Source organism: Uranotaenia lowii, chromosome 1 (genome assembly GCF_029784155.1).
Source record: "Uranotaenia lowii strain MFRU-FL chromosome 1, ASM2978415v1, whole genome shotgun sequence".
NCBI lineage: Eukaryota > Metazoa > Arthropoda > Insecta > Diptera > Culicidae > Uranotaenia > Uranotaenia lowii.
The window spans coordinates 169057701-169083804 of NC_073691.1; the positions used below are offsets into that span (position 1 = coordinate 169057701).

Consider the following 26104-nt stretch of genomic DNA (forward strand, 5'->3'; position numbering starts at 1 on the left):
CGCTTTTAATGGAACTTCTTTAAACAAGGTCGATAACGTTCGCGTAACATTCTAAAATGCACCATTAAGATACTTGAAGGTATTTTAAAGAACCTATGGGAATTCTAAGCGACATGTCAAAAATGTCTTTCAAGAAGGCCGATAACGTTCGCGTAACATTCTAAAACGCACCATTAAGATACTTGACAGTGTTTTAAAGAACCTAAGTGGGAATTCTAAGCAACATGTCAAAAACGTCTGTCAATTTCTTTTCATGGTATTTGTTTTGTTTTTATCTGTACTGATATTTACAATTGGGATTCAAGATTTTTTCGAGTTTTTCTTATAAATGTTAAGATATTCGAATAAATTTTTGATGATGCGAGTTTTTGTTACTATTCATATTGTGTACTGAAAGTCCTTTAAACGAAGTAAGGTACAATCTATTGACCAACCTATTCAATCATCTCAAATGACATTACTAATATTTACTAATTATTACAGTGGCAATGAACTATTGCTGGATTGGTCGAGAGGCTGGTGAGTTTCATTGCAACCTAGAGAGCAGCGATTCAATTCTCCAGACGTAAGCAGCTTTTGTAATCAATTAATTATAATTAAAACCAATGAGATAGACCATGATAGACCGGCAACCTAGCAATTTGACATCTGGTTGTCAGAGTAATTTGTCAATCGGATTTTTTTTTCGGCGCGTAGAAGTTCCTTGACATTCTCTTAGAAGCTAAATGACGTTCTCTACAGTCACCTAAATGAACTTGAAAGTAGCTTTAAGAACTTAAATTTTGGGCTGATTAGCATTCTCTTCAGACACAAACGAGAGCTGATTAAGCTTCTATGGAACCTTTTTAAGGGAATTCTGGTTGCTTGGGATGTTTATTCAGTTTCGTCTGTGAGATCGTTAAAATACAACTATAGTAATTAGCATTGCTAATTGTCACTTTCCACTTCTCATATTTCCTGACAGCGAAAGTACTCATTTCTCAATGAGTCAAATGTTACATACTTTTACTCAGAATACCTGGCAACACTGTTGTGTTACCACGAACCCAATTTGAGTAGTCTCGCTTAACCTAGTGCTGATATTAACATTTGTACCGCGGTTATCATCATCACCTAGGTTTTCAGTAATCATTGATCAATTGTTTTCGATTGCGAATAGGACTCAAAGCATGTGGCGAACCAAAACAAATAATGTTTTCGTTCTGCGAGCAGAGATGCCAAAATGCCTGATTTTTCAGGCATTGCCGGATTTTTTAGGCCCTGCCTGACAACCTGATAAGCCATTGAATTTGCCTGATTTTTGAAAATATGCCTGATTTTGCCTGATTTTTTGCGAATGTGATATAAAAATGGGTTGTAAGGAACTGGATTAGGTACCATTGCTGAAGTGAAAAAGTGTAAATGTGGCTGAATCAAAGCAATCGAAAGATTCCCTTTAATTCTTATTTAAAAAAGGGAATCTTTCGATTGCTTTGATGCTCCACCAGTTCCCTGATTTTTGAAAACAAATGTTGGCAACCTTGTCTGCGAGATGAAGCAGCCAAATTCTTCTGCTGGAGGAATGGATTTCGACCAATCCAAAACCGTCCGTAAGTATCAACAATAACTTTGTTTGAATGTTGCTAAAACGTAACAACAATAACAAAAAAAGCATAAAGAACTCAAAAATTATGAGAAACATAAAAATTTCCTTAAACAGACAAGAGGCTAGATATAAAAAAAAATATCAAAAAAAAAACATGCAAAATGACAAAAAAATATGATGAAAGTTAAACATTTTGATCATTACAAAAAAAAAACAAAATGATAAAAAAAACAAAAAATGATAAAAAGTAACAGAAAAAACAGTAAAGTAAAAACAGTAAAAAGTAACAGGAAGAACAGAAAAAAGAAACAGATTAAAAATTGGGTTTATAATAATCAGAGTAGTGAGAATTCACCCGTCACGCCATTAGCCGTTTGTCGAAGAAGAATTTGTCCTAGAAAAACGGAAAAAAGACTAGCGATGTTCCCTCAACAAAATGGCTCCGTACTCGATTGATGAACCTCACTTCTCACAGGCCGGAAAAAGCAAGACTATAGTCAACATTTCTCCGTCTTCTGACTGGCGAAGCTGTTTGCAACCTTTCCAGTTCGGCTGTTGGCAGGGATTTTTTTGCTTGGGAAGTGGTACCCAGTGCGATAATTTTTTAACAACTTGCTGCAAAAAAGCTCATATCCTAAAAGGGTTCATTGAAGCTTTCCTAGCATTTTTTTGAAAACTCCTAAACAAAAAAAACGTATGCCTATGATCTTCATAGTTAGCCTGAAAATGCCGGAACACGTTGAAATACATGGACAGATAATGTTGACCGCTTCAAAAATCGACTTTCTACCAGCTTTTCTGGGATTCGAACCACTGTGAGCCCCCCGTTTTAAAAGCGACAGGGATCATTCTGAATAATAAATCCTTTGTCAACTCATGCATGTGGAGTAATTTTCTTGGAAATCACTTGAAAATTGTTCAAGTTCGGTCATATTTAAGAATTTATTTTAAACTATTATACAAGGAGAGTAGGCGGTGAAAGATTGACATCGCACGCGGTTTTTTTTTCGCTTCGCTGATAATTTCAATAATTTTCGTTATTTAATAGTGTGAATCTTCATAAACTGAATCTAAGTGGTATCAACGTGTGGCTGGATTTTCACAGAAGAGATGGCTACCAAATAAGTGCTCCAAACTTAAGGAAAGTGTCTTACAGAAAGTTTTAAAATTTGTCTCATGGAGTTGAAAGAGCCTTGCTTGATTTCGGTTTAGTTTTTCGTGCCTGTACTTGGATTTCGTTTTTCACTCAATGGACCTGAATGTGATATTTTTCAAACATGTGTTGTACATAGTTGTTTGAACTTGTTCATTCCCACGTTTTCAATGATGAACTGCTTAAAAATGTGAAAACCACGGTGATAACCGTCAATTCGACTCCAAAGGTTTTTGGACGGGACAAATATTTACGAATTGGCGCTCGGTAGGAAGAATTGAGTTGCTTCGATTGAAAAATGTGAGAAGGACGTACCGCAACGGATGACAAATGTTATGTGTCAAATGTAATGTGTTATGTCATATTCTACACTCCTGGACGACGAGGGACTTTTGGTGAGATTGTTTCATGTTTCATTCATTCTATTGTTCATCAATCCTATCTGCCAAGTAGGATTTCCTCAATTGCACCCTTCCGATTCCTATCTGGAACAGCTTTATGGGTCGTATGAGTTCTCTGCACCTAAAGAGTTATTTTGCTGTTTCAGATGTTTCCTACCATGATTACATTGACTTGTCACGGTGTGCATTATGGTACCACACTAATCTTCAAAATCAACATTTGAAATGAGAATTGAATCCAGATTCTCATTTTGGCATCTTATGCTGGTTTTGATTATTAGTTGTACCATGTGTATCAGCCAATGCAAGATGTGTGTAGTCACCCCATGCTATGCTATGCTATGCTATGCTATTTATTTTAAACTATTATACAAATCAAATTTCACTTCGTTTCGATCATCCGTTTATCAATCGATTGAATGTATTAAGCTTCGTGCAGTTTGCTTGAAAAATAAAATCATAAACGGAAAAAGTTATGTTGATGTGTTTTTTTGAAAATTCTTACCGCTTACCTTAACTTTCTTTATAATTTTTTTTTAAATTTTAACAATGTTGCCAGCTAATTTAACAGCTTGTTTTGTTTTGTTGTTGGACTATAGAGACTTTAAACTAAAATTTCAATTATCTCTTCGATTTACCAGTTATTTCTAAAATGTTTCATCAATAATTATAAAATTTTCTTAAAAATTTTACCTTTTGGCCAAAAAATAAGTTAGAAATCTTTTCATGAAATTTTTTTTGAGTAATTTGAGTATGTCTTAGCTCGAAAATGGAAAATTTCCAAAATAAACTTGTGTTAAATACACAAATTTTCGCAAATTTTACATTAAAAAATGGTCAAGGGCCCCCGATAGATTTTTTTTCGTAAATATTGCGTTGGATATAAGATAGCCCCCTTTATGATGTTGCATATTATCAGGGATGCAGATTTTTTAAATTGGTTCTAAAAAAAGACACCGTGAACCAATAAATTCTGTCAGATTTGCTTGGATGCTTGTTTCCCTATGGGGCTTTGGCCTGCTTAAAATAATAAAGCATGCTCTTTTCTCTTACACAGCTTTCCATAATAACTTCACAGTTTAACACATGAGAATTTGTAAACCCGTTTTTGTTTTTGCTCAGCTCAGGTCAACTCAGCAGATTTATCGAATTTCCTTCCGAAGCTTTAAGCAGGCCATGCTTTACCTCACATTTGTATAAAAGCGATGAAATTTGGTTGCAGCGAATACGATTTGCATCATTCAAGCATTTGCTTGAATGAGCGCGCAATCGGTCAGAGTAAAATCGATCGGAATCAATTTTTTTTTATGCAAGCAGCCCTCTGTGGCATTTTGTATGGAGCTGCCTGTACAAATTGATGGCCATTTATTCAGCCCCAACCGCGGTAGAAGTGTATTTTTTGTACAAGTTTCGGTTTTCGTCTGCCATAGTTTGTGTTTGCGCAAAATATGTTTGTATCTGTCGTGATTTGAGCCTTCCTTTGCTGTAACGGATTGACTGAAATCAGCGATTGTGCTGATCTTTCCATTGAGCTCAAGTTTAGCGCTCATTATTTAATTCGGGGAACCTTCTTCGGGGAAAACCTTCTTCGAGAAAACCTTCTTCGGGGAAACCTTCTTCGGGGAAACCTTCTTCGGGAAAACCTTCTTCGGGGTAACCTTCCTCGGAGAAATCTTTTTTGGGAAACCTTCTTCGGGGAAACCTTCTTCGGGGAAACCTTCTTCGAGGAAACTTTCTTCGGGGAAACCTTCTTCGGAGAAATCTTCTTTGGGAAATCTTCTTCGGGAAAACCTTCTTCGGGAAAGCCTTCTTCAAGGAACCTTCTTCGAGGAAACCTTCTTCGGGGAAAACCTTTTCCGGGGAAAACCTTCTTCGGGGAAATATTCCTCGCAGAAACCTTCTTTTGAAAACCTTCTTCGGAAAATCCTTCTTCGGGGAAACCTTCTTCGGGAACCTTCTTCGGGGAAACCTTCTTCGAGGAAACCTTCTTTTGGGAAAACCTTTTCCGGGGAAAACCTTCTACGAGAAAACCTACTTCGGGGAAACCTTCTTCGGGAAAACCTTCTTTGGGAAACCTTCTTCGGGAAATCCTTCTTCGGGGAAACCTTCTTCGAGGAACCTTCTCCGGGGAAACCTTCTTCGAGGAAACCTTCTTCGGGGAAAACCTTTTCCAAGGAAAACCTTCTACGAGAAAACCTTCTTCGGGGAAACCTTCCTCGGAGAAACCTTCTTTGGGAAACCTTCTTCGGGAAATCCTTCTTCGGGGAAACCTTCTTTGAGGAACCTTCTTCGGGAAAACCTTCTTCGGTAAAACATTCTTCAAAAGTGAGCACTGATGTTACTCAAACGAGCTCCGAATTTAGAATGATCCTTGAGCATACATGCGTCACTTTAAAGACACTCGGGTGGACAGAGAAAAACGCAAATGGTTTTTTCATCTTTTCTTTTTTTTTTTTTCTTTAGCAGAACGCCCGTTCGCTATGCTTTACTTTAAGATCGAAGGTGTATAGAGTTATTTTTGATTATTGTTTCTTATTTTATTAACATCTTGCATTTCATCATACAGTATAGTGAGTGGCCGAGCAAGGAATCAAATAGTCGTCCTAGAATCATTGAATTTGCGCATAATGCGATGTACTGTATGGCCCGCTATAAGGGTCAGGTAGATATATTTAGCAAATATTTTGTAGAAATCTCAAAATTGAGAAAATGAGAGAAAACTTGAGGGGAAGTTGAAAACAAAGCATACAAAATTCTTGATCTAGACCGATTCGATTCAAACTTTTGCGCATATGTTTGTCTCTCTATAGGTGCTTGTCTCCTTCTTGTATATTGTTATCATTTCGGAAAGCTGTTTTTTTGTTCCTTTTTTGGATTAAATATATTGCTATTTATTGATCTAAATATACGCGAAGATTTTTAAAGGCCCTCTGTGTGTACGGATGATTTATTTAAATTAGTTTTCTTTCATTGCAAACGATTTAACTATCATAACAATATAACCAATAATCGGAAACCATGCAAAATCATGCTTCATGATTCAATATCTACCACAGCATTCAACGGCGGCTTTAATCCATGGCTGATGTTGGGTTTGTTATTGGGTAAAATTGAAGAAACCTTCGGAAAATTGATTGAATGAACCGCATAATTGTTATTTGTTTTCCCCCTGTTTGACGTTGTCCTTATCTTTTTCATCCCTAAGCTGCACAAGCATTGATCTTGCTTTTCCCTACATTGCCATAAGGATGTTTGTTCCTTTATCCTTCCCACGAAGATGCCCACAGGATGTCTACGAGAGGGCCGCAAACAGATGAAGTATTTAGATCAGCCACTGGCTGCACTCCCTTTCTCTGCCATATGGCTCTCAATGCAATTAAATTCACACCAACCAAAGGCAAGAAGTTAACCGAAGCGAAGGTCCCTGAACCTCACCCACCCCGAATTGGCACCTTGATTGCCGAGGGAGTTCGAAGAATATGCACGAGAGACGAGAACACTTTAACAGATTACACAGCAGGACAATGTGTAGTGTGGAGGAAACCCGCAGAAACAACCACCCCAGTTCGCTCAAAGTTCCTCAAAACCTTAAATTAATGTGAATCTGCTGGAGGTGTAACAGTTCTGGTTTTAGTGAGCGACTGACTGCTTCGATTGCACCATTCTATACATACGTAAAGTGTCATTATGTACGTAGAAAGGAAGTTAAAATTATGCACTGCGAGAGCCGTTTGCCTCCATGTATAGTGGTAAAAACTTACTGTTCTACCGGATGGATTCGGCTGGGTTGGCTAGGGTATGAAAGGGCCAAATATGCCTTAAGATAGCCAACAGCCAGGTTATGGTAGCAGGAAATAAATTTAATGTTCGCTGTGGGAAAAAGGGAATACGGGCGTCTTTGCGACACACGAATTCAGCCCTAATGTGTTCAATACCTATAACTTTGACTTTCAATCCGGTCCCTCGGTGATGCAACTTAGTATGGTTTGGTTTTCTTCGAGAATCATCATTTTCTCCTGAAAGTATCAGGTAACGGAGAAAATGATATTTCTTTTGGTTGCTTCGTTTCAAACTGGCTCTGTAACCTAGTTTATAAGCTCGACTAAAGCATGTTTGTTTTATGAAAGCTAATGAACGAACTTTGTTAGGTGATTCTATGAACAGAAATTGATAAGTTTTAAAAAATAAGAAAAATAGTAGGGGAAAGAAAAATAGTATAAAGATATTTGGCAAACCCTTACCTTCACTCCTCTCCCCAAGTGTCAACGTTGAATTGTAAGAACTTTTTTCTGGATCGAACATTACAGTTAGAAAGTACTTCTTATTGAATTTTTGTTATTGAAATCGTACACTCAGAAATAAATAAAATATCAAACAATTATTTTTTAGGTATTTTCACGTTTCTCCCTCTTTACGCACAAGAATATTTCTCGTGGTGTAATTTATGGGTTATTTCTCACTGAGAAATATTTCTGCGATTAAAATTTATGCATTGAGAAATGGGCAGCAGTGACATCTGGTGGTGGACATAAAAAATATGTTTTGCACAATAAAGAAAGTTTCGGAACAAATAAAAACAAAATAAGTGTTTTAAAATATTCTTTATTTAAAATCTATATATATATATATATATATATATATATATATATATATATATATATATATATATATATATATATATATATATATATATATATATATATATATATATATATATATATATATATATATATATATATATATATATATATATATATATATATATATATATATATATCTATATATATAAGTTATCGACAGGTTGACGGAAGCGCAACACAAATTAGCAGAAACACTGGCTTCCCTAGAAACAGCGACAACATCATCAGCACCATCTTAGCTGATTCGACAATTAATCGTTCCCAGGACTACGTGACCGGACGGTGGGGCATCGGATTGCAGAACCAACGTGTGAACGGGAGTTGTGCAGTGAAAGATAATGTTGAATAAAGGCAGTCGTTAATAGTCAGTCGTGAAGTGTAGTTTAGTTTTAGTTTTTAAAAACCCGAAACTCGGCTATCAAAATATAACTGGCGCAGTCGCGGTAGGATAGTGCGTGTGTGAGTTAAATACTTAGTTTTGTGATCGGCAGCGGCCATTCGCGGAGGATTACCGTGAATTTGCATCGGAACAAGATAATTAACTCCCCGCACAAGGACCACCAATCAGATGTACCGGGTAAGTCATTTTAATTACTATTAGGCTAGAGTTCAAGTGAAAAACGGTGGTTTACCGTTTAGTGATTATTCAACCTTAATAAGGAAAATTTAAAAAGCAAAAAGCACACTTTTCACAAGAAACAAAGTTGGAGTATCAAAAATTTCCAGTGATCATAATTAGAAAAAAAAATGGCTCCAACGACTAGATCGGATGAATTACAACAGAGAATCGAAGAGTTGGCTGCATTGATTGAAAACCAGCGCGCGCAGCTGGAAAGGCTTTCAATTAACTCAGCAAGTGTTGCGACAAATTCAAACGAACAATTTCAGGCACACTCTAATTTAACTAAAATACCCGATCCGCTCAAATTAATTCCGACCTATGACGGGGACGCAAAATACCTCCCCGCCTGGCTGAATTCGGTAGAGATAAAATTAAGTCTCTGTCTAAGGGACGTAAGGGCTAGTGATGTTTCAATAGTGATGCCACTGTGGGAGAACATAATAAGGGACAAAATAATTGGTAGGGCCAGTGAAGCCTTGCTCGCACACCATTGTGGTTCAACTTGGGAGAATATGAAGGCACTACTGAAAGAAATATTCGGGGATAAGCGTGATTTGCACACACTAGGGGCAAAAATACCGTCTCTTCGACAGGGTAACAGAGATGTTACATTATTCTACCAAGAGTGTAAAACACTCTTAGCCGATATACAGGCGAAAATAAATCTAAACGAAGAGATGCGCCCCTGTGCCAGAATCATTTCTGCTAATTATGAAGAAATGATCAAACAAGCTTTCATTGATGGATTACAGGGAGAAATCTCTAATCTAACCCGGATCTACCGACCGGAAAATTTAAAATCGGCGTACGAATGCGCCTTAGAACAAACCAATGCTGCTATCAGAAAAGCAGACAGAAACAAGAACCCACAGACTCAATTACATTCTAATCAACAAAATTATAATTCATCAAACTATTATCGATCAAATTATAACCGGCCGGCTTATAACCGACCAAATTATAATAGAAATAATAATTCTCAACAAAATGATAATTATCAACAAAATAATAATTATCAACAAAATAATAACAATCCTAATAAATTTCAATCACAAACACGGGGTTCGGGGATCGTTAAAAGAGAAAAACACCTAAACAATCACGAAGACTTAAATTTTCATCATTCTTTCGGCCCACAACAGCCAGAATGACACAAAACAATTTCCTTCCGTATCTTAAAGTCTGCACAAAATATGGCGTGTTAAGATTGTTAATAGATACCGGAGCCAATAAAAATTATTTATCTCCAGATGTTGTACCTACTGAAATTATGCTAAATGGACCCGCGTCAAAAGTGAAAAACATTTACGGAACGTTCAATATAAACAAACATGTGTTTATAAATATGTTTCCTCAAATTTTTGAAAAACCCCAGAAATTTAAAATTTTTAAATTCCACGAATATTTCCATGGCCTCATCGGTTATGAAACCATGGTAGACCTTGGTGTCGTTATTGATACGGCGGCCAATAATATCATCGTGAATGGATATACGTTTTCTTTACATAAAAAATATCCAGACGCGATTATTGTAAATTTCCATGAACACCAGTCAGCAGTTCATAAAATAACAGTACCCGTGTGCCAGGGGGACTTTGTTTTGAATAACGACGTGGAAGTAGCCGAGGATGTCTTTATTCCGTCTGGTTTATACTACGCGTCCAATTTCAAAACGTGTGTTCCACTGATTAACATTAAACGGGACACCAAACAGTGTAGACTATTTGCCAACTATGTGGATGCTATCTCCATGCATATGGAAATAGACAATTTTGAGCTTATAAAACAAAGGAAAGAGTTTAGGGGTTCTCATAAAATTGAGTCAAATTTAAGACTCGAACACCTCAATTATGAGGAGAAATCCAAATTATTGAAAGTTCTATCGAAATACGATGTCTTTTACGAAGAAGGCACCGATTTGACTTTTACGAACGTAGTCAAACATCGGATCAGAACTACAGATGACATTCCAGTATATACGAAAAGTTATAGATACCCTTTCATACACAGAGAAGAGGTCCAAAAACAAATTAATGAAATGCTTGAACAAGGTATTATTCGTCCTAGTTCATCTCCATGGTGTTCACCGATTTGGATAGTTCCAAAAAAGGTGGATGCTTCAGGAAAGCAAAAGTGGCGCCTGGTAGTAGACTACCGTAAACTCAATGAGAAAACGGTTGACGACAGGTACCCTTTGCCTAACATTACTGACATCCTAGATAAACTTGGAAGATGCCAGTACTTCACTACATTAGATTTAAAATCTGGGTTCCACCAAGTGGAGGTTCACCCGGATGATATTCCGAAAACTGCATTTTCGGTTGAGCACGGTTTATACGAATATCTGCGTATGCCATTTGGGCTACGTAACGCACCTCGTACCTTGATGAGGTTGCTTGATCATGTTCTCCGTGATCTTGTAGGAAATTGTTGTTTAGTTTATATGGATGATATAATCATCTATTCAACATCTCTACAAGAACATTTAGAGAGCATCGAAAAAGTTTTTAAGGCATTGCAAAATGTCAATTTGAAAATTCAACTCGATAAGAGTGAATTTTTAAAGAAAGAAGTTGGATTTTTAGGCCACATAGTAACTGAAAACGGCGTCAAACCCAATCCGGATAAAATTAAAGCTATTCAGAATTGGCCGGTTCCTAGGAATCAAAAAGAACTAAAAGGATTTTTAGGTATTCTTGGTTACTACAGAAAGTTTGTAAAAGATTTTGCCAAAATTACGAAACCATTAACTGGTCAACTGAGAAAAGGACAGGAAATCGATCACAATGAAAAGTTTATCAAAACTTTTGAATTTTGTAAACAACTATTGACCCAAAGCGATATCTTGGCTTATCCCGACTTTAACCAACCTTTCATTTTAACAACCGATGCTAGTAATTTTGCCTTAGGAGCAGTGCTTTCGCAAGGTGTGATTGGAAAGGATCGACCGATAGCATACGCTTCTCGTACTCTTACAAAAACGGAGGAAAATTACTCAGCAATTGAAAAAGAACTTCTTGCCATTGTCTGGGCAACAAGATACTTTCGACCTTATTTATTTGGAAGAAAGTTTACTCTTTTTACGGATCATCAACCATTGACATATGCGTTGAGTCTGAAAAATCCAAATTCAAAAATTATTCGTTGGACTCTTCAATTAAAAGAATACCAATATGAGATAAAGTATCGTCCTGGCAAACAAAATGTGGTTGCAGACGCTTTATCCAGAATTCCACCCGATATTAATGCGAATGAAGAAATTTCTGATGAATCTAATTCCGCTCATTCTGCAGATTCCGATATAACTGATTTAGTACCATTTACAGAAAAACCCTTGAACTATTTTCATAACCAAATAGTTTTGAAAATTGGAAATGAAGAATCTGAAACTTATGAAGAAATTTTTCCAAAGGTTCATAGAAGAACAATTACTAAAGTAATATTTGGGGTTCCTCTTATCATAAGGATCTTTAAGGAATATATGGACACTAGAAAAGTAAACTGCATTCTTTGTCCAGAAAACGTTATGGGCATTATTCAATTTGTGTACAAAAACTATTTTAGTAGATGCAAGACTTTGAAAGTCCAAATTACTCAAACAATGTTAATCGACGTTAAAAACGAAATGGAACAAGATCAAATTATCGAGGAAACTCACAAAGTCTCTCACAGGGGAATAAACGAAAATAAGAATGAAATAATTAAAAGATTCTACTTTCCTAAAATGAAGTCTAAGATTCGTAAATTTGTCATTCTCTGCAATATTTGCAATAGGATGAAATATGAGATGGAGCCATACAAAATAAAACTTGGAGAAACTCCTACCCCTAAACAGCCTTTGGAAATAATACACATTGACCAAACCCAACATATATCGATGACAAAAGAAGAAAGCTTCACAAAATGAAGTTAAAACGTATAAGAAAATAACCATACTAATACTTTTTTATTTTTCAGACGGAAATACCGCTCATCACTCTAAGCCTTTCTATTTCTATTTTATTTAGACTAATCGTTTCTCAGCCCATACACAATTCCAGCCTAGAGAACAACCCTGAACAGCTTGTCCTGGAAGATGACTACTATTTCGTAAAAACGGGTCAACACAGACTTTTCATATATATATAAAAAAAAAGGGAATTATACGAACCCATTTTTACGAAACTCCAACAGAAACTGAATGGAATCGAATATCTTGGAAATTACTCAAATATAATCGAACTTTTGTCAACCAAGTTTAACATAGCAAAAAAAAAAAAAAAAAATTTGGAAAGAATTAAAACCAAAATTTACATCTAATAGAGACTTTTTAAATTTGGTCAGAACAGGAATTACTGGAAACCTTGACAATAATGATCTAACTTAGATATCACAAAAAAAAATCCTTAATCTTCAGATTGATAACAAAATTTTCATAACAGAAAATAACGAGCAAGTAAAAATTAATTGCCAATTTCAAAATAAAAGAGTACAAAGAGTTATTAATGATCTAACAACACAACAAAATCCTGCAATTTTACTTTTTTGGAATAAAAATTCAGTCAAAACAAAAATTCCAAATTGCAAGATTTTTTTTTCGAAGGGCGGAGAGGATGCATACTGAATTGAAAAAAAAAACACCTCTATCAAGATTCGTTTGAACAGAAATAAAGTTCTACGACAATTGTTACAATAAAAAGCAGAGTCATAAACCCGAGGAGGAAAACAGAAAAAAATAAAATGAAATGTCATTATAGTACTAATCCATTACTAATACTTATTTTTCTTTATTTTTAGAATAACAGAGTAGCACTACTCATGATAGCATTATGCTTCTGTCAAGCACAAAAATTATCTATCAAACATTTTGGAAACGACCCAATCTTACTAGTAAAGGAAAGAGAATGTAAAATCCAAATTGGAACAATAAAAATAGTACATCCAATAAATTTATCATCAATAGAAGAAGCGACAGAAACACTTATAAGTTTTTCCTATAGAAATAACGTTGAAACTAACAACCCACTAAAAAACATCCTTAAATATAAGGCAAAACAATTGTACAACAATCTATATCAATTGAAACCACGTACACATCACCGCTCGAAAAGATGGGACACTATTGGAACGATCTGGAAATGGATTGCTGGGACTCCGGACGCCGCAGACCTTCAAGTCATCAACAGTACCATGAACGACCTCATTGATCAAAACAATCAACAATTTAAAGTTAACGAGAACATCGACAAGCGTATTCAGCACCTGACTAACGCCATCAAGGAAGTTATGTTACAAGCGAATTTCAACAAAATTATGGTAAATGACATTGAAATCATCACCGCAATTATGAATACAGACATTCTGAACAAAATGCTCGAAGACATCCAAGATGCCATCATGTTATCGAAATTATCGATAACACATAACAGAATATTGTCGATTCGAGAAATTTTGGCGATCAGAGAGTTAATCCAGGATCAAGGAGTAAACTTAAATCTGCCCGATGAAGCTTTACAGTTTGTCACACCAAAGTTTGTAACCAGCTCTAAAATGCTTCTGTACCTTATGCACGTTCCGTTACTGGAAAACTCGACAACATCGGATATTATGCGAATTTTTCCACTCGTAACAAATAACCGCATTTTGTACCAATACCCAACGCACATCTTGAAAACCGCCAGTAAATTGTACATTACTGAAAAACCAGACAATTTTGTTCAGAAAGCAGCCTATCTAAAAGAACTTAATGATGAATGCTTAGCATCCCTCATTGATGGAAAACAAACCACTTGCCGTTATGTGGTACAGAATGAGACATCCAAGGAACTTATTAATGATAATACGATATTGATCAGAAATGCAAAAGATCAGACGCTAGAATCAACTTGTGGTCCAGATAACAGAACCATAAATGGAAATGTTCTCATTTCATTCACCAATTGTACCGTTATATTCGACAGAGAAAACTTTACGAACAACGAACTTGAAAATCCAATCGATATCATCGAAAGAGCTTTCCACAATTTAAAAATCAATTGGAAACAACACAAATTATATGAATTGGAGAAAATTAATGCTGAAACTATTTCTAACCGGAAAAGGCTTGATCACGTTTACCTGCAACAATACCACCTGGATTTGAAATTTTGGAAATTGATCGGAAGCTTCTCGTTCATTGGCACTGCAACGGTAATCATCATCGTGTTGCTGATTCTTAGAACGTACGGAACGGGACGTTCCTTTCGTAGGGAGGGGGTAGTTATCGACAGGTTGACGGAAGCGCAACACAAATTAGCAGAAACACTGGCTTCCCTAGAAACAGCGACAACATCATCAGCACCATCTTAGCTGATTCGACAATTAATCGTTCCCAGGACTACGTGACCGGACGGTGGGGCATCGGATTGCAGAACCAACGTGTGAACGGGAGTTGTGCAGTGAAAGATAATGTTGAATAAAGGCAGTCGTTAATAGTCAGTCGTGAAGTGTAGTTTAGTTTTAGTTTTTAAAAACCCGAAACTCGGCTATCAAAATATCACTTATATATATATATTTATATATATATATATATATATATATATATATATTATATATATATATATATATATATATATATATATATATATATATATATATATATATATATATATATATATATATATATATATATATATATATATATATATATATATATATATATATATATATATATATATATATATATATATATATATATATATATATATATATATATATATATATATATCTATATATATATATATATCTATATATATATATATATATATATATATATATATATATATATATATATATATATATATATATATATATATATATATATATATATATATATATATATATATATATATATATATATATATATATATATATATATATATATATATATATATATATATATATATATATATATATATATAGATATATATATATATATATATATATATATATATATATATATATATATATATATATAAATGAATGTTTGTCTGTCTGTCTGTTCCCTATAGACTCGAAAACTACTGAACCGATCATCGTCAAAATTGGCATCTAAGGGTTTTTGAGGCCTAACATGGTTTCTGTAATAGTCAAAACCCCATCCGACTTAAGGGAGTGGGGGCTTCCATACAAAATATGTAGTTTTTCGAAACAAATTAAAGTCATGACATCCATTTTCTCGAGATTTTTTCTTCCTTTGGGCGGTTTGTTTTTCGTCTCCATGGTCGAGGCGTCGCGAGCCAACGTCGCAAAAGGATAGTAACCATGGCATAGCATACTGATCAGTGGGATATATTTTGGCGCGTATCTTTCAACCAAGCATATTTTCAATGCAAGGGGTGGCGATATGAAGACTTGATGTGATTTTTTTTCTACTTGATTCCTAGCTCATTTGTACAGCACATGGTTATGAATGACGCCTAGATGAGACCTAGATTGACATTTTGCCGATCGAATAAAACATATACATTTTTTTGCCAAAATCTGAAATTGAAAAGTCATGGCATCCATTTTTAGAGATTTTGAGGGGCTTGTTTTTCGTCTCTATGGTCAAGCAAACGTCGTCGCAAATGGATAGTAATTAAAACATACTGTTCATTGCCCGCTGGGAAAATTTAACAATCAGGCGCCTGTTTCTCAACCAGTACCTATGTTTCTTATGCACGTGGGGTCGATATGCAACCTAGATGTGTTTTTTTCTTGCTCAATTGCACGTGGTAATAAATGACGCCTAGATGTGACACGAATTGGTATTTTATCAATCGAATCAAAACCAATCGAAAGATTTGCAAAAATACTTCCATATTCAGTTCGTGTTAATGTAGGTAGCATTCATTGTCTAAAAAATATAAATTTAATTCTGATGCAAATGGAATAATGGTATGATTAAGGTTGCCAGAATTTTTTCCACTCCCATCCGGGCCTAGCAATTCCGGGCATTTTTTCAAAAAAACCTGGCAAAATCCGGGCATGGATTTCAATTTTTCAAATTCCAAAACCGGGCAAAAACCGGGCAAAATTGAGGTGTTATTATATATAAAAGCAAAGAAAAAATGCAAAAAAAATTGAAATTAATTTTTTATTTATGTAATTGCAGACTTCCAAAAACTGTTTGGAACACTTAACTATTTAAAGGTTTATAAAAGTAAATCAGCGAAATTATTTGAAACAACCGTTGAAAATTTCCATACCGTTAATCTATTTTACTGAAACTTACTCAAAAACTTTGATTTTTTTTGGTTTCTTTGTAAAAATTGTGAAAAAATCCGGGCAATATCCGGACTTTTTTCACGATATCCGGGCAACCGGGCCGGACCGGACTTTCTCGAAATTTTGCATCAAATATCCGGGCAAACCCGGATAAAACCGGGCAATCTGGCAAGCTTAGGTATGATACTTTGCGGACAATTGAAAAAAAAAAATACACAAAGTAAAGAATTTACATACAATTTTTTAACCTTTTTCGCCTACATTATTTTTGAATCATATTGATAGCAGCAATATGAATAAGATGTTTTCTACAGAGGTAGATCGGAAACATTTTGTTGAACATGTAAAAGTGTACTTAACTGAAGTTTTATCTACCGTCATTAAAATTTAAAGAAGATAAAAAAAATCCGATCCGACACATGAACTGATCAAGAGCCTTTTCTTTAAATTAGATTAGATAGGACTGACGTGTGCATAAGTGAAAGGTATCAGTGAAATAAACTGATTTTTATTGACCAAAAGTGAGGGAATTCGTTTTCCGGAAGACTTTTCATTCAGGAACATTAGAACATGTTCAAACGTTCAACTTTTTCTGTTAAAAAAAATTAAAAATTATGTTTTCTTCTAGAAATTGTCACTTCGGCCCAAATACAAACTGGAACAAATTTAGAAATGAAAATGGGAGCTTTTTATTTTAAATAATTCTGAAAAAAAACCATCGTACTTTTTGCTTACATACCAATTCAAGTACGTACTTAACATGAAAAGTGTTTTTGTGTTACATGGCTGCATAAAAGAGAATTTTGATTCGCTTCGTTTTTGAAAAGCGAGACTTTAGAACTGATATTCGGCTGGACGCAAAATGTTTATGAGAAATACCTTTAAAGTGTTTAAAACAATATTCCCTCCTGTCAACTTACACGGTGGGGCAATGGCAAACGTCGAACTTTTAAGGAATTCATATTCAAAATGATTCAATCTATTGGAAAGTCTAGAAGGGGTATTCCGAAAGTTGAAACAGAAGCGGATATTGATTCAGCATTCGTTTAAAGTGGAGTAACAAACATAAATTCTTACTGCAGGAACACTGCAAATATATCAGTGAAACTTGATAGAACAAAAAACAGGAATACATTTTAAATCCATTTTAAAGCCATTACCATCTGTAAATAAGCTTTGCATTGACACTTGCCCCAATATACGGGACAAATGTAAACTTAGATATTTGTTTTTGCCAACATTTTTGAATATTTGACTTTCAAAGAGAAAATAAAAAAAAACGCTGAGAACTTATTTAGTGATGCAACTGATATTTTTTTAAATATTTATATTTTTTGCTGTAGTTAATTTATTTGAGAAAAAAAGAAGACTGTGGACTGTATTTAATACATAACTAATTTAATATATTTTTCATTACCATGATAAGTGCTGTTTGGGAAAACTTCAAGCTATAATGTCTCATGTCCACGAGTTTTGAATATGGCGAAACATTTTTTAACATAATTTTGGCGCAAAAAGGATAGATATTCAAACTGCTCAGGATCGCCCCTGATGGCTTGAATCGATAGCATCAGACCTTTCTTTACTGAATTAATAACGCACTCATTCCGAAACATTACAAAACATAGTGGACTGTATTTTTACAACTTAGAACTATTATTTCGACACAAACTCTGGCCTCTCTAGGCCTCTGACTATGGCCGTGCTGGCCTTGACTTGGCCGCTCGGGCCTCCGACTTGTTACCGTGATGATCTGTCTCCGATGGTGGTTGGGTGCGAAAAGAGGCCGAACCTGGGGCTAAATTTGTCTCGGCCCTTTGGAAAACCCGAGACCCGAGGAAAACCCGAATGTTTTTGGCGCGCATTACATCCGTTAATGCGCGCAGCATCGCCATGTTGCTACTGGGCCTTTTCTGGTGTTAGGGTGGTTCAACGGAGCTCCTTCGTTCCAGAACATGCCGCCCGCCTTGAAAGGCGACGGGACGACGCATTTCGAAATTCCCGCTGTTTGCTGTTGTGCCGATGTTGATGTACCGTACTGCGATGAACCACCTCGCTTCGACCACGTCGATGACCTGCGCTCGTTGTATGCGGAGAGACCTTGCATTACCGCCCGCCGTTAACCCACGTTGGTTCCGACCTTTGTGCTTGGGTGCCGACTCTGTTTTTTGCAACCTCTCTGGTTGTCCGCCTTCGTCATGTGTTAGCCTGGATGCGTGCCTACAGGCTTGGGAAAGGAAGTATCACTCTTCTAATATCGATTTTTGCTTTAAAAAATACTTAACCTTGATTCCCGTGCGCTGATCTGCTTTCATAGCCAAGTTCAGCGCTGTGATACCGACTCATGCTCCGACTTGATCCGAAATGTTATTCTGGCCTTCTAATTCTGAGCTCTCCAAGCTCTCTGACTTTTGCAACTGACATGAGCCGAACATTCTAGTTCCCAAGCTCTTCCGACACATACCCAGACTTTAAATCAGACATACACATAACATATAACTGACTCATACATACATTTAATACTGACTCAATTCTGACAATTTTCCGGCTTTACTCTCGATGTTTGTACGCCAACCAATTCTGAATGTTTTTCCAACTAAGGGTTCCGACCAAATTTACAATTGATTTTCCGACTGTGTTTCTGAATGTTCCCGACAAAATAGCAAATATTCTCTGACAAAATCAGACTCCAAAAAACTGACACATGTTCAAATGACTTCTGACCAATAGTCAAACCGTATCATCACTGACTCAGACCCTGATAGCTTCATTCCGATTGATTGATTGTGTGTATAAGTGTATGTGTGTTTGTGTGATGCAGAGTTGCGTTAGAGAGTCCTGGTACTTAATCCAGGATGATGTTGATGAAAAACCGCCAAATGCTAGTCCTGATCCCGTCGATCAGACTATCCGAAAACCGAAATCCAACGCAACTCTGAAGTGTACCGAATGATATAACCGACTGATACCGAATAATTGAATCCCTTGGATTCCCGATAACTCCTGATGGCGGAGTGACTGCACAAAAAACTTTCAGAAGTAATTTGTGGGTTCGGAGGCGCGCTGGAAAGCCCTGGTATTGCCATGCCCAATTGCAGCAGTAAAGACACAGCAGAAAAAAAACCGTCACATAAATGTCCTGATCCCGCGATCAGGTTAACCGAAAAACGAATTCCAACGCCTACTCCGACCATTTCCGAATGTAAATACCGATTGATGACCAAATGATTGATTTTCCGAATTGAATTATTACCGAATGGAACCCCGTTTGGTTCCCTTTATGATTTTTACCCAATGATGTCCAGTGTAAATTATAAGTGTATGAAATGATTTGCTGAATACCGAATTTTCATGTTATCTGACTTCTCCGACTGACTGGGTCTCCGACTGATTTTCTGACTATAAATTGCACCCGATTTCCAACATATTTTTGGATCTGAATGATTGTGTGAATGACACCGATTTGAATCTCATTGATACCCGAAAAAAACTCTGAAGGATTTACTGACGTATTCGAGGCGAACCTGATTCAGGCCCCTCTATACTGAATGGTTGTCTGACATAGTCTGAATGATTCGCTGACTTATTCGAGGCGTACCTGGTCCAGGTCCCTCTATACTGAATGGTTGACTGAATGATTTGAATCCATCTGATTCCCGAAGTTATTCCGAAAGATTTTTCGACATATTATGATGAATGATTAAAATGGAACCGAAAACAACCGTTATAGTTTTGAACCGCTCATACAACCACTGACACATTTTGGCAAACTTGACCCTTATTATCAAGTTCCACGATTCGACCCAAAAACTCTTGACGTTTTTCCAAATAATGACCGATAGTCTGACGTTTTCTCCGATACACAAGCTGACATAATACCGACCGACTGTGTTTCAATACAATCCCAACAGTAATCCAATTTCAGTGAATAAATGTTTCAATTTCAATGAATGAATGATTCTGAAAGTTATGACCAATTCTCAAACTGAATCAACATAGTTTTCAATACAACTCCAACAATGGAACATCTCCCGATGACAGTATCATATGAACCAGAATGAAACATTCGACTTTGAACCTTTTTTAAAAATACTTAAACGAACAAAACTTTCACGTTGAGAAACCTTGACATATATATCTGTTCATAATTTCAACATTTATTGCGCAACGGAAACCTGATAAATATCATGGATTTTTGAATACTTCAAACCAACCAACTTCACCTTGTTGGAAAGAATGTGGATATTTGTAGGGATCTAAGGGTTTTAGTTTTGTTCTTAACCGTTCGCATATAATCTTACTAAAAACATCGTTCTGGAATTTCAAAGGATTGTTGAATAGCGAAATGGTAAGAATAAAATGGAATATTTATGAATAACATGATCTACCTGAAACTCATTGGCAATTATCTCATCGACGGTTCCATCACTTTTTTACGGGGGAGTTCCATTGACTACCGTAGAACCATCCTCAGACATTTCTGCGTGCAGATGTAAAAGACGAAACCGATGCCAGCAATAATCCAGATAGTTAAGCACTACCACTTTGCCTTCAACACAAAATTTAATATTATTTTGCGGCTCTTGAAACTCTTCTTCAAAAACAAGCACTCAAGGAGAAACATTTGCACTACCGATGAATCCGTTTGCTAAGATTTAAACCACTTGAACGAACCTCAAATACTCAGAATATTGGAAAACAACGACGGTTTTATAATGTTCGGCGAGTTTGCTGGATCAGCGCGATTGTTTTGCTATTGTTTTTTGACACCGTATTCCATTTTCCGATCAGTTCCCACCTTGTCGCTATAGGAGGTGGATTCTGCAAGTGCAATGAATGTGGTGAATAACACACAGATTGTGGACGTTCAAGACTGTACCCCATTGGCGCATATTTTTTCGGTTGAAATTGGCTGACACTTTAGTAGATTGTTCGTACGCTCACTTATTGATCCTCAACTCGAATCATTGTTAGCTCTTTCGAACATTTTCTGAGACACTTTATTGTGGATGATTACTTTTTATTTAATTGATCTAATGTGGTGTCGACTCGGTCTAATATCATATAGTGGTGAATATGTTTCTTGTTCTCTTATAGTCAATATTCGTAACACATGATATAACGTAAATTTGTTGAAACGTTTGAGAAGTAATTGAATCACTTATTTGTAAATTGATTCAAGGAAATTCCTCGAAATTGATCAAGGGATTTTCCTAAATGAAACATTCTGCTCCTTCCAGCAATTATGCTCAACACGAATACAAGTAAGTCTTTGTCTACATTATTACGACTACGCCACGCAGATACGACGTCTAGTGATTTCATTGGATGGCAAAAGTAGCGAATTTCCCAAATAACGAAATGAGTTGCACGCGAATGTACCATTTTGTCGTTGATGACACAAACTTGATGGAGGAATTGTAGGATAGATCACACTATTGAAATTGATAGGTGGATTCATATTGAATATAGACGACGGGTGGATTCATGGATTTGGATAGCTTAAAAAACACTCACACACGCCATATGCAGCTAGGGGTCTTATTTCATAGTCGATTTGATTTAAGGGATTTTTGATTTCTGTACGCAACGGCAGGATGATTTTTAACGTTTCAAACACATTTCTATCACACTCACATACATACCATACCGAACGTACCGTCTGATGCTATCCGCTGGTTATGATCCGGCTCGAAGGAACATGTTCAGGATCGCCCCTGATGGCTTGAATCGATAGCATCAGACCTTTCTTTACTGAATTAATAACGCACTCATTCCGAAACATTACAAAACATAGTGGACTGTATTTTTACAACTTAGAACTATTATTTCGACACAAACTCTGGCCTCTCTAGGCCTCTGACTATGGCATGGCCGTGCTGGTCTCTGACTTGGCCGCTCGGGCCTCCGACTTGTTACCGTGATGATCTGTCTCCGATGGTGGTTGGGTGCGAAAAGAGGCCGAACCTGGGGCTAAATTTGTCTCGGCCCTTTGGAAAACCCGAGACCCGAGGAAAACCCGAATGTTTTTGGCGCGCATTACATCCGTTAATGCGCGCAGCATCGCCATGTTGCTACTGGGCCTTTTCTGGTGTTAGGGTGGTTCAACGGAGCTCCTTCGTTCCAGAACAGCGAGAATGGTGAAAAAAGCTGTTTGATAATGGTTATTAAAATCCTTTTCATCGTTTTTTTTTTCTTAAAATTTCTATAATTTATTTTTTTAACTCCAAAAATACCCCATCTAAAGCTTATCAGGAGCTGGAAGTGCTCATAATACAGAATATTAGGAATATACTCAAAAAACTGTCTCGATTCACGCTATTCCTCGGGTTTAAAAATTCTATCTTCATAAAATACAATTTGCAATAAATTCCAATATGCGAATCTTTTTCTTTCAATTGGTAATTTATGTAAACTCGAGCCGGTTAAATTTGCCTACCTTCTTCAAGCAGTGGGGACAAAATTGGAAAAGATGGATGTAAATTTCAGATCAAGAGCTTTTCAAAGAAGGGACCATATTTTAAAATGGTTTTTTGGGTACAGAGTACAAATTTCAGATCTTGAAAAACGAGTTTAGAGATCAAGTTTCAGTAAATAATATACCATCTTTGAATTGCAATTCAGAACTGCAGCTGCAGCTCTCATTTCAATGTTGTTGGTTCTGAAGTATGATGAGGTTTGATTAAAAAAAAATGCTTTTTAAAATCTAAATTTGAATAAATTTTTACAAATTACATTTATTTTCGGAAGATGTAGCAAAGCACAACAGGTCAGCTAGTTTTAAATAAAAACAACACAAAATTTGCACACAAAAAAAACAAAAAAAAACTTGAAACAAAATCCACGCTGGACATCGATTTCTCATTTTTTTTCACCATCCTGTTCACCTGCATGATTTGGCTCTTGGTTGGAATTTTCAACTTACTTTTGTCGAAACAATCCACATTTTTTTTATTTGGACGGCCAATGCTCACCTCGAACATCGACACAACACTGCCACACAGGTCTTCCAACGGCGACAGTCCAGTTTAGGCGCGTTTAATGTTTCCTTATTTCGCCAAAGCCGATAAAAGTTTAAAAATTTTCGAGCGAACACCGATTTCTATATAAATACACAATAATTCCAAACTCAAAAAGTAAACAAAAGAAGACACCTGCCAAAAAGAAGAACAAAATGACAGCTGGAATGTTTCGGTGATAAAATTTATGCACGCGGAAGATTTCTCAATGTGAAATGTTTCCTGTGCATAAAAAAAATTATCGCGGCAGTTACTTTTTAATGACTGAAGTAATTAATCATCTAGAAATCACTGGATAGATAAATAAAAATTGTTTTTTTATTTGATTTATTTCTGAGTGTAGATCGATCGATGTGAGATGATTTACTTATCGTTGTCCTCTGATCGATGTGGAAGCGCTTTTCAGGCCGTTTTTCTGTTTTTGATAAATAACTTGAAAAATTGATACTTAATCTGATCGATGCGTTCACAAAAAGATACGACCTAAAAATTCTTGCCAATAAGGATTTCGGCAAGGTTTCAGTACTCAAACGACATCTTGTAAATCTCCATTGAACCACCTTGTCTAGCTCTTTCATAAAGCAACTAGTAATGAATAAAATAAGTGCATAACATTAAGTGCCTAAGTGGCTTCAACAGTATTTGCTAAAATATTTATTGATCATTTGTTACATAAGAGAGCTAGACAAGGTGGCCAAAAATTGGTCCTCTGGTCCAAAATAAGTCCGTTACCCTACTTGTGCAAAAAAAAACTACCTGTGAATAAGAGGAGCCGCCAATGATTTGATATCAAGTTATTTATTCAACCGAATGCAATAAACAGCTGTTGACGGTGCGTGTAGTCCCCTTGGGAATATTGCTACAGGAGTGCCCCAAGGTAGCAACCTACCCAAGTAACTATAAGCACTTAAAAATAGCCCTTAATCATCATTATATTCCCATATATAACTCTGAAATCATGCTTGTTTTGCTCTATATGCTATGCGTATATAATGCAGATTTAATGTTAAAAAGGCGAAATAGCGGGCTGAATAAATGCTATCACGACATAGCCTTTTATAAGCATTACAAATGCTGAATTAGAGCACCATCAAAACGTCATTTTTCGCCAGCCGTATAAAAGCATTAACAATGTATACTCAGAACACCTTTTAATTTTTAAGTGATTGATCATAATTGATTAGAAACGGAAATTCAAATAAGGAAATTAGGAAGTGAGCCCTATTTTGGCATGGTCCTTTTCTTGGCATGCCAACATGTCTTTTCATGTTTTTCAGGTCCAAATTGAGCTTTAAAAATTTTGAATATATTTTCATTGCGAAGAGAATAATTTGTTTCAAATCTGTGCATACCGAATTGTTTTGATTGTTTGTACTTTAATAAAGAAGTTAATTTTTTTCGATCTGCATCCGAGGAAATTATGTTGGAAATCACCGTATGAAAATCAGATGAACTAACCTTTCTAGAGCAACTGCTAAATTCACATGCGATTTCAAACGCGTACATTCATTTGAAAAATTTGCAATAAATATTCATGCTTACAGTTAAACTCGGCAAAAAATCAAAAAATACTAGAAAGACTAAAGAGTGAATATATATTTAGGTTTTGAATAAAAATTTAAAACTAATTTTGTTCCTTTTCTTGGCATGCAACTTCAATCGAAATACACCACCAGTGTTGAAAGCTGGAAAAAATACATGTTCAGTAAAGAGGTATTTTTGGGCTGATGTTCTCCCTAAAACTTCATTTAAAACTACACACAAATGTTTTCATATTAATTAGGTTGTATTTTAAGACCGTTTCTATCAACTTGATACATACTCGTCATAGGCGATTTCAATATGCCCGGTTTGAAGTGGTGCTCCAACCATGGTAGCTTTCTGTACCCGGATCCTTGCTCGTTCTACCTTTTCGACTCCTTCGAACATCATATTAGACTCCCTGAGTACAGCGACCTTGCGTCAGATCAACAGCGTGGTGAACGAAAACGGTCGTATGCTGGACCTTTGCTTTGCCAACGATGGGTCTCGTATACCGACCATTGAATTAGCTCCTGCACCGCTCGTTAAAGCAGTTCCACATCATCCTGCTCTATCGGCCTCACTTGAAGTAACTAAGTTGAACGCTCGTGTTGTAAATTTACCAGCTTTTTACCTCGACTATAAGAACGCCAACTTCGAGGACATTTCTCGCATCTTGGCCACCATCGACTGGGCATCGGAGCTCGATTTATCGGATCCTAACTCTGCTGCAGAAACCTTCTCGCATATCCTGAACTATGTAATTGATCGTCATGTGCCTAAACGTACTATCAGAGAAAATCTACGAACTCCCTGGGTTACGACTGAATTGCGACGACTGAAAACGGAAAAAAGATGTGCGCTTCGAAATTATAACGAACAAAAATCTCCTTACACCAAGTATATATATCGCAAGCTTAATTCGGCTTATAAAAAA

At 36.1% G+C, this 26104-nt stretch overlaps 1 protein-coding gene across 1 annotated transcript; it reads left to right on the plus strand.

Annotated features, from left to right (window-relative positions):
* The first annotated feature begins 8216 nt into the window (after window positions 1-8216).
* LOC129748245 (uncharacterized) lies at window positions 8217-14887 on the plus strand. Its single transcript, XM_055742818.1, has 2 exons — window positions 8217-8356; window positions 13178-14887. Exons 1-2 carry the CDS (start codon window positions 8348-8350, stop codon window positions 14726-14728), a joined length of 1560 nt encoding a protein of 519 aa, XP_055598793.1. The 5' UTR covers window positions 8217-8347; the 3' UTR covers window positions 14729-14887.
* Window positions 14888-26104: the final 11217 nt, after the last annotated feature.